Source organism: Microcaecilia unicolor, chromosome 3 (genome assembly GCF_901765095.1).
Source record: "Microcaecilia unicolor chromosome 3, aMicUni1.1, whole genome shotgun sequence".
In the NCBI taxonomy this organism is placed as follows: Eukaryota; Metazoa; Chordata; class Amphibia; order Gymnophiona; family Siphonopidae; genus Microcaecilia; species Microcaecilia unicolor.
Genome location: NC_044033.1, coordinates 196,336,090 through 196,350,727, shown reverse-complemented (window position 1 = coordinate 196,350,727; position 14,638 = coordinate 196,336,090). Strand labels below are relative to the sequence as shown.

Below are 14,638 nucleotides of genomic sequence, written 5' to 3'. Positions count from 1 at the left end.
GCCGCTTTAAAATTTCCCCACAGAAAGAATGCTGCGCACATGTAATGCCTGCTGTTTAGTACACACAACATTTTCTGGAAACTTTAGAAACCCCTAAAATATGCACATAACTCCCACCGCATCCCCCAGGAATGCATAAACAGGCATTGTGGTGCGATCTTATCTGGGTAATTTTTACCAAGCCATTTCCCTGCATAAACCCCTGCTTTAGGTGCCTACGTGGCTTCTGAAATTACCCCATAACCTCCAGCTCTGGTCTGAGTCCCCAAAGATCTCTCTCCCACCACAGTGAATAGATGGAGGAACAGCACCATAGCCCCAAGGAACCAGCAAGGGAGACCATTTCTCCCTTGTGGAGGAGTGCCCTAGTAGTTAGAGCACAGTGATCTAGTGGTTAGTGGCCTAGTGGTAAGAGCACCAGTCTTGCAATCCAGAGGGGCTGGTTCAGTTCCCGCTGCTGCTCCTTGTGATCTTGTGCAAGTCATTTAACCCTCCATTGCCTCAGGTACAAACTTAGATTGTGAGCCCTCCTGGGACAGAGAAATATCCAGTGTACCTGAATGTAACTCACCTTGAGCTACTACTGAAAAAGGTGTAAACAAAATCTAAATAATAAATTTCTAGTGCAATTGAATATTTACAAACGTTCTCTCCAAAATGTGAATGTTCAGTTTCAGAACATCATAGGATCCTTGCAGTGAAACACACCCCTTCATCTCACATTGTACAAGTAAAGAGTGCATCAGCCCAGTCTCTGAACACTGTCCTCTGAGTGTTTGACATTCAAATTCTGCCAACACAGGACACATTTATTTTTTGTGAGTTGCAATCCCCTTCCTACCCCTGAGGGCAGCTGCAGACAGAATTCAGTGAATCAGGAGGCGCTTTCCATTCCAGTGCTGATGGATGGCACATGAACACCGCCCCCCCCCCCCCCCCAACCTTGCCCCAAGCACCTTTACTTATGTGAGAAGACCCCTGCTTAATTATAATCATCTTTAATTGTGGCTCTTACACAATTGCAAAGGGGAGGTGTGAAATAACAATACCCCCCTCTACCAAGTTAATAACATACACAAGCTCCCTCCCCCCACCTCCAGAAATCAAACAATATTTGTAAATAAAAAAAAAAAGAAGCTTGACAACAAATGTTTCCTTACACACTGTTTATATTGTTTTCCATAAAACTCCCCCCATCCTACCCCTTCACTTTCCCCTTCCTCTCAAGTTTATCAGAACCTTGTTTTGACCAGGGTAAGGTCCATACAGAGCACCAGAGAAGTGTTGACCAGGGTGGAAGGCATTTGAAAGTCCCAACACTGGTTAAAGGTGAAACATGATGGCACGGTCAGCAACAGAAATGAAAAGTAAGCAATAAACCTGTAAAATCACACCCACCCTGCCCCACCCCACCCACCCCAGAAACCTACATTTGCCTTTTCCACTCCTTTTCTCTATCCCACAAACAGCATGCTCACAGAGGACAGGAGGTGCCACGGGATAGCACCCCCCCCTATAGAAAATGATGAATGACATGTCCTGTGGAAATAAGTTGGTTGCCAGGGAGAGGCAGTGGCCACCTGCAGGGTTCCGGAGACTCACACATCACTGGAGATGGATCGTGAAGGGATGAGGACGTCAGGTGTCACAGCGGCGGGGAAGAGGCAAATCCGGGGGTCAGGTGACGTCTGCGAAGGCAGCCCGGTGATTCTGGAAGACAGTCATGGGTGGGGGAGAAGGGAGGGAAGGGTGGCAGCAGGAGACGAGGAGAATGGGTAGATGGATGGAAAAGAGTTTCAGCACAGGAAAGACAACTAGGAAGAGAGGGGACAGCTTCAGAAACTACTTCCCACAATACAAGACCTCAGTGACATAGGTTCTAATCCCCAGAAGCATGGTGGGCTCCAAGAGACATGAACTACTTTCTAGGCTGAGTTTTGTAACAGAAGAAAAGCATGTGAGCATCTATTTTATAAAACCATGGGCACCTCTGTGTCTTTATAACATAAGACTCTCAGAACCAGAACCTTTGGGGTAATTTTTTAACTAGGTGAGATGTGTTAGGAGCTGCGCTGGACCATACTGAGTGCACAGAGGCTGTCACAGAATACTGGCCTAAGCCCAAGGATGTGGCACAATGTTAAGCACCCTCAGTGGCAGTCATAAGTGAGTTGCGCCAAAGTATTCCATGATCTGTGCGCAACTGACGGTGTGTATCTTGGCAACACACCTTTGCCTCTCCCATTCTCCAGCCATGTGTACTTCCCCTGCAATTCTGCACTAAGGCTGTTATGCACTGTTTATGGAATGGCGTGTAATATGCATTCATGCGTGAGTGCCAATTATATCAGCCCCTACGTGAACACAGATTTAAACCTGCTCTGAAGTGTGCATGCGTAAACATCTGCATTTCATAAACTATGTGAGTAAATTGCACACTCACCTCTGCTCTACCCTGCCCCTGGGACACTTACGCACTGGCGCTAAAAATTCACCGTAGGAAAAAACAGTGCTAAGTGTGATTCTGTGCAGGGCGGGCACCCTTTATAGAATCGTGCATAGCGCTGATTCCTGTGGTACTAGACTTACGCTTGCTAAAGCCTGATGTAAACGCAGGCCGTATGCTATAACTACACGCTCTTGGCGACGCCCTCTTTTCAGTTACGTGATAGTAGGGTTAAGCCCCACGAGCACATAGAAATTTTAATGAGTGCCAATTCATTTCAAAACCTGGTTGTTAACAGCCAAATACTGATAGTTAAGGGCCCGTTATTCAATTAAACTGCGCATACATCTACATATAAAATCTGAGGGATGTTGTATAAAGGTGGGCATGCACTTTCACACTTGCACACGCTTATAAAAGTCTTTACAAGCAAAAAAGCCTTATAAAATTAGCCCCCTAAGTCAAGGGTACTTTCCCCCCAGAGAATTAGTGCCATCCTCAGAGGGAAGGTGCATGTGTGCTGTCCTCTGTGGTTGATAACTAGCTTTTCCCGTGGGTTCTTTCTCCTTCCATTCCATGTGCAATGCTGAAATCCCACTCAGTCCCTGTTAGGAAATGCAAAGCTTATGCATATTAAACTCATGCAGATACTTTGCATCCTCCCTTTCGGTGAGTGGCCGTTGGAGAGGGGAGGAGCACACCATAAAGTTTATGTCCAAAAAATCAAATGTACACACATCGTTTTCTTCCCCAACCTAACCTGTGCACTCTTTCACAGGGATTCAAGGAATGCAGTATTCAGTCCATCCATTTTACAGGGATAAATAATTGTGAAAGTGACCCACTGAATTTGCGCAAAGCCCAACTCTGTATTAGGAGTCACCACCCAGGAAACAGATCTTGGTGTCATATTGAAATGCCCGGCTCGGTGTGTGGTGATTGTCAAACGGCAAATAGAATGTTGGGAATTAGTCGGAAAACAGCAGAGAATATCATAATGCCACCACCCTTGATTAGTGTGTGTAATTCTGGTCACCAAACCTCAAAAAAGGCACAACAGAACTAGAATAGATTCAGAGAATGATAAGGGGATGGGACGACTCTCTTGTGAAGAAAGACTAGGGAGGCTGGGGCTCTTTAACTTGGAAAACAGACAGCCGAGGGGGGATGACAGAGGCCTCTAAAATCCTGAGTGGTCTCGTTTCTTCTTCTCTCTTATGTTTTTCAGCTTTTACACTATCTTACTGTGATTTTCCTTGTTGACGGTGGGATCCCGCATGAAGGGCAAGTCTTCCATGTTCATAACTAGACCTCTTGAATATTGGCTATCTTTATCTACACAAGTAGTTTCAACACCCCATGAAATCTCCCTTTTTATGTGGCTGCTTGTAGGGATCTGACAATCCACCTAAGTAGATTCATAAGAAAAGCTACACTGAGTCAGTCCAAGGTCCCTAGAGCTCAGCATCCTGTCTGCAACAACGCCATTCCCATCACAAGTACCAGCAGGTTCAGCCTGTTAACCTGTGTAAATCCCAGCAAAGCCTCCAAAAATGTACTTGCAGATGCAGCAGTTTCATCGCAGTGTGCAAAACTGAGCTGGGATGGCCACAGATTATTCACACTCATTCCACAGACACACTCGTAAGCCCACCACACACATATAGCCTCACATGCTGGTACACACGCATGTCAATACTTTTTGTGTCCTGAGTGATAGATACGATGCATCCAGGTGAGCTGGAACAGGGCACCAGAGGGCATCTCTCCGAGAGCCGGGAGCCCTCCCCTTACCTGCACAACACTTAACTTTTCGAGTGGACTCTGAATACAGGGCAGGGCCACGACTGGGACACTGACCAGCTGCCCCATCGGTGCCAAGGGCCCACTGAGAGCCCAATGACTGTGAAAGTTCTTCAGAATACAAACAACCTGCAGAATGGAAAAGAAGAGGAGAGACGATCATGAGAGAAGAAAAGACAGAAGGGATGAATTTCAATAGCACGTAGCTAACCAGCTGCCCCTGTGGGATAAAACCACCTATATTACAACCCCATGTACTGGGAAGAGAATGAGAATAAAGTCTTAGTAACTTATGCCATTAAACACAGTGAAATTCAGTCCTAGGGCTGCTAAACAGCTCCCCATTACCTACACTGTGCTCCCAGGATAGCAAAGAATATGAGCAGCGGAATCAGGAGCAGGGCCGGTCAAACCCAGTAAGCGGGGTAAGCACTGCAGGGGGGGTGCCTGCCTTCAAGGGCGCCGTGCCGCCGTACCACGCCGCCCTTGGGGGTTTAAATCTTTTATTTACCTCCGTCCCAGCATCCGCGTCATTTCAAAGCCCTGCCCATCACTAGCCTTCCTTCGTGAGTTCGTTCCCGCAGAGTCCCGCCTTCTGACATCATTTCCTCGAGGGCGGGACTCTGCGGGAATGAACTCACGAAGGGAAGGAAGGCTAGAGATGGGCAGGGCTTTGAAATGACGCGGCCACTGGGACGGAGGTAAATTTTAAAAAAGACTTAAACCACGCAGGGTGGCAAGAAGAAAAAGAGGGATGTTGGGGGGGAGAAGAGGGCGGGCAGGTGGGCATAAATGGGAGGGGGATGGAGGCGAAGGAGAATCGCTGGACAGGGGCAGGGTGGGAGAAGAGAGAAAGGATATGGGGGGTGCCAACTACTACTACTTAACATTTCTAAAGCGCTACTAGAGTTACGCACATACAATTTAACATAGAGGGACGGTCCCTGCTCAAAGAGCTTACAATCTAAGAGACAAATGAACGGTCAGTCCGATAGGGGCGGTCAAAATGGGGCAGTCTGGATTTACTGAACGGTAAGAGTTAGGTGCCGAATGCAGCATTGAAGAGGTGGGTTTTAAGCAAAGACTTGAAGATGGGCAAGGAGGGGGCTTGGCGTAAGGGCTCAGGAAGGTTGTTCCAAGCATAGGGTGAGGCGAGGCAGAATGGGTGGAGCCTGGAGCTGGCGGTAGTGGAGAAGGGTACAGAGAGGAGGGATTTGTCCTGTGAACGGAGGTTACGGGCGGGAACGTAAGGGGAGATGAGGGTAGAAAGGTAGTGAGGGGCAGCAGACTGAGTGCATTTGTAGGTAAGAAGGAGAAGCTTGAATTGAATGCGGTATCTGATTGGAAGCCAGTGAAGTGACTTGAGGAGAGGGGTGATATGAGTATATCGGTTCTGGCGGAATATGAGACGTGCAGCAGAGTTCTGAACAGATTGAAGGGGGGATAGATGGCTAAGTGGGAGGCCGGTGAGGAGTAAGTTGCAGTAGTCAAGGCGAGAGGTAGTCTGCAGGGGGGCGCCAGAGACCCTAGGACCGGCCCTGATCAGGAGATTAGATTTAGCTGCACTGTGCAGATAGATTTTTAAAGGGGCCAAGCTAGTTTCTGAACTCTACGGTTATAGGGGCATCATTACCTTTAGAAAAAGTGCCAACCTCCAGCTCCCACCACACACAGGGCAAGTAACACACAGACTCTCACTCCACCCCCCCCCCCCCCACCCCAACAGAACAAGTACACATCGCTCTCCTGTCCACAGCGTATGCTTACCAGGAATGTGGCTATGGCACCGCCAGTGAGAAAACCGGCCAGCACATCCGACCAGTGGTTTCGGAACTCTGCAACACGTACCACCCCGACCAGAAAGGCAGGGCACAACAACAACAGGCAGACAGAGGGCTTGGCCAGGCGCGACCCTTTCACCTTAAAGACTAGGGTAATGTACATCTGCAGGACAGAGATGGATAGCATAATAATCCCAGTAAATGCAGGAACAGGCACCTCCAGAGGACACAGACCCTCAACCCATCTGTGAGCTGCTTCACTCCCTTAAAAGAAGCAGAGCCGACCACGGTATGAAAGAATTCATACCGCTCTGCCATTCTTAGGATTAATACACTTGATTCACATGGATACGATCCAAATATTACACACCAAATGACAGACAGATGATAACACAGCTACATAATACACAATATTTAATAATCAGACAAAATTGGCACCGATTTAGTTAGCAGGATTTGCTTGGGTTCAAAGGAATTCATCAGGATGGTTTACTTTAATCATCCGGATACAAAGGGGCCCCTTTACAAAGCTGTGTTAAGTGGCTAGTGTGGATTTACTGTGTTAAATGTTAACATGGGCCGGGGGAAAGGGAGGTTCATCGGGGCCAGTGAGGGAGGGGAATCGAAGATAGTGGGGGGGACCTTGGGGGTATCACACTGGAGAGACTGGACAAGAAATGATGGGGACTGCGTCAAGGCAGCTGCCGTTTCTTTTATGTGGCCCCTACCCTCACACAGTGGTAGATAGCATGAAAGCACCTGCGCTAGCCTGTAACACAGTGTCTGTGTGGTAGGCATATGCCCTATGCAACAAATGCAGGGCAGATTCTAGCCACACCCCTGGCAGTAAATCAGGGCAGATTCTGGGCACTTCCCCTCCCCCCCTCAATTATACCCAGTAAGATATATATTCCCGCTTCAGCTCCTTGTGACTCTGGGTTACGCTTAACCCTCCATTGCCCTCAGGACAAAAACTGAGATTGTGAGCCCATAAGGAGCAGAGACAGTCCCTGCATATAATAAATGCCAGCCACTCTGATTGTACCAGAAAAAGACAGTATATCAGATCCATGACCCTCACCCCTTACTCTTACATATAAAGAAGTAACGACACAAAGAGTTCATATGATACATGTAATAAAGTGGATGGAGTCTTACCACAGTATAGACAGCAGCATAAGCGCTGAGTGCGGTATCCTTGGATGGGAACGCCTTGCGTGCTGCACTGACCAGGGCAGGGTTCCCTGCAGTGCAGGCCTGCTTCTCAGCCACATACTGCTGTGGCGACTGGCAGCCCAGCGCCGTGTAGTTAGGGCGGCATACAGAGAGGAAGTGAGGCGTCTGGCTTCCTGTCACCACCTGCCCTGCGTTAGCGAAGATCGTGGTTGTGAAAAGTCCAAAGGAGTACACACCTGTGAAGGGAGGGTGGGAAACAAGGAAGGGGCGGTGAGAGGTACAAGGCAGGCATTCCTACTGGTGCTTATCCCACCACGTCCCCCTTCCATCACATGGCCACAAGGCTCCAAACCCTTAGACCTTACATGGCGCAGATGGGTTTGGAGCATCCATTTACAATGCCACAATTTGGGGGGCGACACTAACGCAGCAGTCAGCGTACCTCTGGAAGACGTTGTGGTTCACACAAGACCTTGAGCATCCACATATGCTCGATGCCTGCCAGATCCTGCCTCCACCGAACTTCCTGTTCCAGAAGGGGGGGACCCAGTGGCCCTTGACAAGCACAGATACTCAAGGCCTCACTCCAGCCATGATGTCTTGTGTGGGTGTGCTGACTGCTATATCTGTGCCACCCCAGAGGGGGTAAGGAAGGGAAGGAAAAACAAGGGGGAGTTAGAGGGGAGAGAAGGGAGGATGAGGGAAGATTTTGAACACAGAGGGGAAAAGGGAAGGGAAAGTGAGATATGCTGGACACCATGGGAGGGGGGATAGGAAAAGGGAGATGCTGGGCATGGGTTGGGGGGGCCTTGAGCTGCTATGGGATGGGGGCCACACAGCTGAAGGTTTGCCTAAGGTGTCAGATATGCTTGGGCTGGACTTGGGTTTACTGAAGGGCATGAAACAATTTTATTCTGCCTTCAATACATACCATCCTACAATCAGATTCAAAATTGACTACTCGCCAGAAAAAGTCAATTTTTTGGACACCACGGTCTCAGTCAGTGATGGCTGTATACAAACATCTATATACAAGAAACCCACAGACAGATGCAGCTACCTCCACAACTCCTGCTTCCATCCTTCACATACAAAAAGATCCATCATTTACAGCCAAGCCACAAGATACCACCGTATCTGCTCTGACCCAGGGGACAGAGACAGACACCTTAAAAGCCTGACTGCATCCTTCAAACAGAAAGACTACAACCCCAAAATAATCTCCAAGAATATTGCTTCCTCCCTCAAAACACCCAGGGAGAATCTGGTACAGTACAAGGAGAAAAAATCCACAGACAGAATCCCCCTTGTAGTGACATACAATCCAGAGCTGGAAAAACTGAGGAAAATCATAAGAGATCTACAACCTATACTCCAGGAGGATGAATTACTGAAAGAGATATTCCCATCCCCACCAGTACTGGCCTTCCGACAGCAACCCAACTTAAAACACAAGCTAATCAGAAGTAAACTTCCATCACAGACTGAAAAGGAACAGAAGGGCACACTTCCCTGTAATTTATCCAGTTGCAAACTATGCCAAAATATTTCACAGGACCCCAAAGTCATCCACAAAGGAAAGATATTCAACATAAAGGGATCTTTCACTTGCTCATCTTCCAATGTGGTATATATCATTCAGTGCAAAAAATGTAATGGAGGATGCTATATTAGAGAAACAGGCCAGATGCTTAAGACAAGATTCAATTTACATAGACATCACATGAACAATACTGGTGCCAGTAGGGTTCCCACCCCTGTTGGTCAGCATTTTACAGGACCAGGACACTGTACCAGTGATTTCACAGTGAGAATACTGAAAGGTAACTTTAAAACCATACAAGAACGTAAGACCTTTGAAGTCAGAATGATTGAATATTTTAACACCCAACAGAAAGGACTTAACAAGGATCTGGGGTTCCTGGCCCATTATAAACCATAAAGCTGTATGTCTCGGTTGATCACCCCACCCCTCACCTATCCACACCCATCCTGTTAGAATATCAATGATATGCTTTGATGTCCCCATGCATACCTCCGACCCACCCCCATCCTCCCACCCTGTCAGACTGTCATAGTAATGCTTGAATGTTTTCACTTATATACACTGTCAGCTAGCACATTTGCTTATTTCCGATCTGACGAAGAAGGGCAACCTTCGAAAGCTAATCAAGAAATGTATTAAGTTATGTCCAATAAAAAAGGTATCATCTTATTTTCTTTTCCATGTTTTATTTTGTTTGATTTCTATTGATAACCTGAAGGGCATGCAAAGAGATTTGTTACTATGGTGGGGTTTCAATCAGGCTCTGCAGGTGTCACAACTCTATAGTTTAATCACAGTATTCTCTCCCCGCACCCCAACTCCTTAAAGTCTCCTGCTCATTCCCAGTGGGCACAGATAATTCTGAGAGATCAGTGCTGCAGCTTTACCCAGGAAGCGTATGATGCGCCGGAGCAAAGGATTGAAATAGCAACAGTCACCGGAGACAATTGTTTTCTCCTCTCTCCAGTTTGACTGCCACAAGAAGAAAGTCAGCTCACCAGTCAGGATCTGAGGAGTGAAAGAAAACAGACAGTCAGGGGAGGTGCATTCAGGCCCATCAAGCCCAGCATCCTGTTTCCAACAATGGCCAATCCAGGTTACAAGTACCTGGCAAGATCCCAAATCAGTACAATACATTTTTATGCTACTTGTTTCTAGGATAAGCAGCATAAAACCTTTTTTTAAACCCTGCTAACTGTTTTTTACCACATTCTCTGGCAACGAATTCCAGATTTTAATTACACGTTGAGTGATGAAAAACTTTCTCCAATTCATTTTAAATTTACTACTTTGTAGCTTCATTGCGTGCCCCCTAGACCTAGTATTTTTGGAAACAGTAAACAAGCGATTCATGTCTACCCATTCCACTCCAGTCATTATTTTATAGACCTCTATCATATCTCCCCTCAGCTGTCTTTTCTCCAGGCTGAAGAACCCCAGCCACTTTAGCCTTTCACAATATGTATTTGTGATCACTTGTCCCAACCAGGATCAAGTTTGAATTCCATATTAAGGAAAGATTTTACAAAATCTCGATGTGGATCTCCTTTCTCTGTGCTCTTTGGCAAGGCAAATCCTAAGTGAAAGACCCTAAACAGTAAGTTCACTCTGGAGTGACCACTATGGGGGGGGGGGGGCAATTTTATAACTGGATTGCCTCAGTTGAGGATGTGTGGACTGTGGTGGGAACCTGGCACCTACATTCTATTACAGGATACTAGGATAATGTGGGATTGGGGTAACAACACTTACAGACCTGCAGTTGCACAGTCATAGACTGGTGTAACACCTGTGGCCAGGTAAATGTGGCAGGATATTACAGCACAGAAATTCAGGCCTCTGATGGGGGGTGGGGGGGGGGGGGAAGGCTACATCTACATTTCTTTGTTAACAGCCCAGTGTTCATTTCTACTATTGTCTCACAGCAGGACTTATTCTATTTATGTAGCTCATCTAAAGGGATCACAAACTAATGATTCGGGAATGGGGTTAAATCAGTGCAAATCATTCCTCGGTAGCCACAGTGGGAGTGCTCAAGACCCAGAAGGCTGGTATCTAGAGTGCCACTGCCACCCAGAGATTCTGTGCCACAAGACCTTTATGAGAATGAACTGAACCCCCCCTGCCCACCTTTCACATAACCACTTACTGTCCCTCACCCCCAGACCTTACCACCACGGTGGGAATGGCAGCCACCAGGCTATAGACCAGAACTGGAGGGGCGCGACTGGTGTCCTCAGGCCCCGGGTACGGCTTAGCGTAAGTGCTGTCGTAGCAGAAGAAGCCCTGGATGTGTGTGGGGAATGTGTCCATGTACTCGAAGTGATAGGCTAGGACCACAGTTCCAGCCATGATCACCATCTGGAAACAGAACATGGAGAGGGAGTGAGGACAGAAAAACAAGTCTGTGTTGGAAGGGGGGGGGGGGGGGTAACTGATGGGCTGATGTGGAATAAGAGGAGGGGGATCCCCAGGGAGCACTACCCTTACTCTGACATATTTACCCCTTACTGCTGCCTTTCTCTCAGAGTATGCTGCAAGCTCTAACTCGAAGATGTTTCAAAGACATTGAGGAGCATCGCATAATGCCACAGCCTCAAGGAGCCACACTAGGTCTCTCACAAACTCAGCAAGCTTCACACAGGATCTCACACACTTGGGGCTCACTGAGCCTCACATGTTCCCTCACACACTCGAATTTCACAGATTCCCCTTCATACACTCATTCCCTCAAACACTCAGATTTCAGTGAGTCTCAGTGTCTCACACGTTCCCTCACACACTCAATCTTCATAGGTTCCTCCTCTTTCCCCATCTACTGTCTTCCTTAACCTCTCTGCCCTTTTCTTTTCTCTGTCCAAATGTCACAGTGAAGGAATTTGGAAGGGTCTTTTGCCCTGGTGTCTGTGATACCTAACATTCAAGACTCATCATGTTATCCCCACCACTGTTCTGAGGAAGCCCAGGCTTTTTGTGATGCATGGGAAGAGGGTGATGGGGGGTGGGGAAGCAAGGTGGGATACCTCCACAAACACGAAACAAGGGACGATGGAGATGCTGCGTTTCGTGTTTAACCTTCCTCTGGCCATCTCAAATGGGTCAGTTTACGGAGTTACACGGCCCTGGCACCTGCAGGACAGAAACAAGAGAGGAACAACATTAGCAGCCACAACCAAGACTGAGCTTGAGGATGGGTGCGAAAGCGGGGGATTACCCAGGGACCAAGCACCCTAAGAAGGCTCCTTGACAAAATTGAGAGACCAGTCCTGGATTTCTAACAGACTCTTTATGGGACCTGCAGCATTGATTTCAGTGGACAGAACCAGGGACTACCAGTATCACGCTGCCTTGGGTTGGGAATGCCAAAAGCCGGACTGCCCAAAACGTCTCTCTCTCCTGGAACTGGGTAAATTGGCAGCTCTATAACTCGTTAATATGCAACGGGTTGGATTTAGAGGTTGTTTGTTCCCTGTAAGCTGAACAATTAGTTAAAGCAGAGTAATACTGTTGCAAATTTCAAAAAATCAGTTTCTTCATAATAATGAATGTGGATGTTTAGCTCTTCTTTCAAACCTTGCTCCAGGTGCTTTTCAGCATTTTCACTAATTCAGATATTGAAAGTCCTTTCTATAAAGAGCTAAAGCCTAGGTGAGTACCTGCTGAGGCAGCAGGAGGCAGAGCGACTTGCCCACTTCATAAGGCCACATGGACCTTGTCCAGGTTCCTTGAAGGTCCTGCTTCTAAATCATGTCTAAACGTGGACCCAACCTCCTTAAGGACCCTCTGAACACTTTAGGCTCCCAGCAACAGGTTTGACAGAACCTGTAGTTCTGATCCCTGAGCCCGTGCAGGCCTGTGTGTTTATTTATTTCAGAGCTGACAAATTACCCAGTTCCAGGAGGGAGACATTTTGGCTAGTCCTGGTTTTGAACTCACATCCCAAAGTACTGTGGGATTTGTAGTTCCTGATTCTACTTAATGAAATTAGTGCTGCTGGCTTCCAGTTCCCCTCAATGACAGATTTTTCACTCTTTCAAAAAGTACACAGACCAGGGGATACATGATGAAACTACATGGAAATACTTTTAAAACAAATAGGAGGAAATATTTTTTCCCTCAACAAATAGTTAAGTTCTGGAACTCTTTGCCAGAGGATGTGGTAATAGAGGTTAGCATATCTGGGTTTAAAAAAGGTTTGGACAAGTTTCTGGAGAAAAAGTCAGTCTGTTATTGAGACGGACATGGGGGAAGCCACTGCTTGCCCTGGGATTGGTAGCGTGAAATGTTGCTACTATTTGGGATTTTGCATGGAATGTTGGTACTAATTGGGTTTCTGCCAGGTACTTGTGACCTGGATTGGCCACTGCTGAAAGCAGGATACTGAACTAGATGGACCATTGGTCTGACCCAGTATGGTTAGTCTTATGTTCTTATGTTGAATTATCCCGTGACATGAGAAAGAAGATTGAGATACTGACACAGAATGGCAACATTATTTTTGTTTGTGTTAACAGACCCCTCTTTCCATCAGCCATACTTAAACATTGTACTTTCTAATCCATAGAGCACCTATATATGTCGTGAAAAAAATTGCTCTTAGCACTGTTCTATAAACTGGGCCTAACATTAGGTGTGGTTTATAGAATTCGCATAGCGCCCGGACCTGTGACTACATTTAGGCGCGACATTCTATGCCAACTAAAACCTAGTTTCAATGCCTGTGTCTAACTTAAGCGCAGATTGGGAGTATTCTATAACAGTGCGCATAGTTTCTAGAAACGGCCATGCCTCGCCCATGGCCACACCCCCTTTTGAGATCCACGCATTAGAATTTATGTGCGTCGTTTTACAGAATACGCTTAGAAAGTTGTGCACATAAATTCTAATTACTGCCAATTAGTACCCATAATTGCTTGTTAGTGGCCAATTATCAGCACCGATTGGCTTGTTAATTAAGTTGCGTGCGTAGCTTTAGTGGCCATATATAGAATCTGGGGGCAAATGTTCAAGGCTGGTCTATCACAAGATGACAAATGTTGGCGTTGCACCTCATCACAAGGGGATCTAAATCCCCTTTAATGTATTATGGCCCCTTGATTTTGTCTTTCTGGACGTCTCTATGGTGGAAATTAAAATCTTTCTCCCTAAAAATAAAGATTTGACTTTCCCTATAGTTTTATTAGGTCATTGGTTCTCTCCAAGCCATTAGATAAATTGAAATCTTGATTCCGAGATATTATCTTAGCTATTACAATACAGACGATCTTCTCAACTTGGAAAACTGCATCTTTTGGTGCCATACTATTGCTATGATTCATGAATAGGAATGCAACGCCGCTGCATGTACCAATAGGTATAAATCAATTGAAAAAATCTGGTCACCAGTTGCCTCTTTCCAATGTGCATCTTGACACTCCATGGACACCTCTATTAGGGTATTTCTTTATCAGTTTTATTTTCATTTTACAATTTTCATTTCTACAGAAGTACTATTTGTATTCATAAAAACCTTTTCTTTTTTGCTTTTGATTCTATGTATATTGATTTGTTCTCTATAGCAATACTTGCATGACATTTCCCATCATCTCATTGTATTGGTTATTGTTTATATTGTTAATGATAGTTCTTGTTTTATACTATTAAGTTTTGTTTATATTGTATTTTTCTATTTTTTTTTTTTTGTAAAAAAAAACATTATAATTATGTGAACTTAAAATCAGTGCTGCTGCCCCATAATACATCAGGATGGGATTATCAGAACTCCAGGACCAGACTAAAATCTACCTCTTGGAGTTGGGTAATTTGGAAGCTGTGTTATTTGTAAAATGACTTCCCCCCCCCCACCCCCACCCCCAAGCAAGCAACCAAAGTGAAAGCGTTAAAAAC

The 14,638-nt window shown here is 46.2% G+C and overlaps 1 protein-coding gene across 2 annotated transcripts; it reads right to left on the bottom strand.

Annotated features, from left to right (window-relative positions):
- Positions 1-1,546: 1,546 nt before the first annotated feature.
- Positions 1,547-11,841, bottom strand: LOC115464904 (phospholipid phosphatase-related protein type 2-like). 2 transcript variants are annotated; one of them, XM_030195282.1, is made up of 7 exons: positions 11,776-11,841; positions 10,925-11,113; positions 9,640-9,760; positions 7,189-7,442; positions 6,017-6,193; positions 4,257-4,378; positions 1,547-1,710 (listed from the first exon to the last, which is right to left on the bottom strand). In XM_030195282.1, exons 1-7 carry the CDS (start codon positions 11,839-11,841, stop codon positions 1,599-1,601), a joined length of 1,041 nt encoding a protein of 346 aa, XP_030051142.1. In that variant the 3' UTR covers positions 1,547-1,598. The 2 variants fall into 2 exon arrangements, with proteins under 2 accessions (XP_030051142.1, XP_030051143.1); XM_030195283.1 differs by having other exon boundaries at positions 1,581-1,710; positions 4,241-4,378.
- Positions 11,842-14,638: the final 2,797 nt, after the last annotated feature.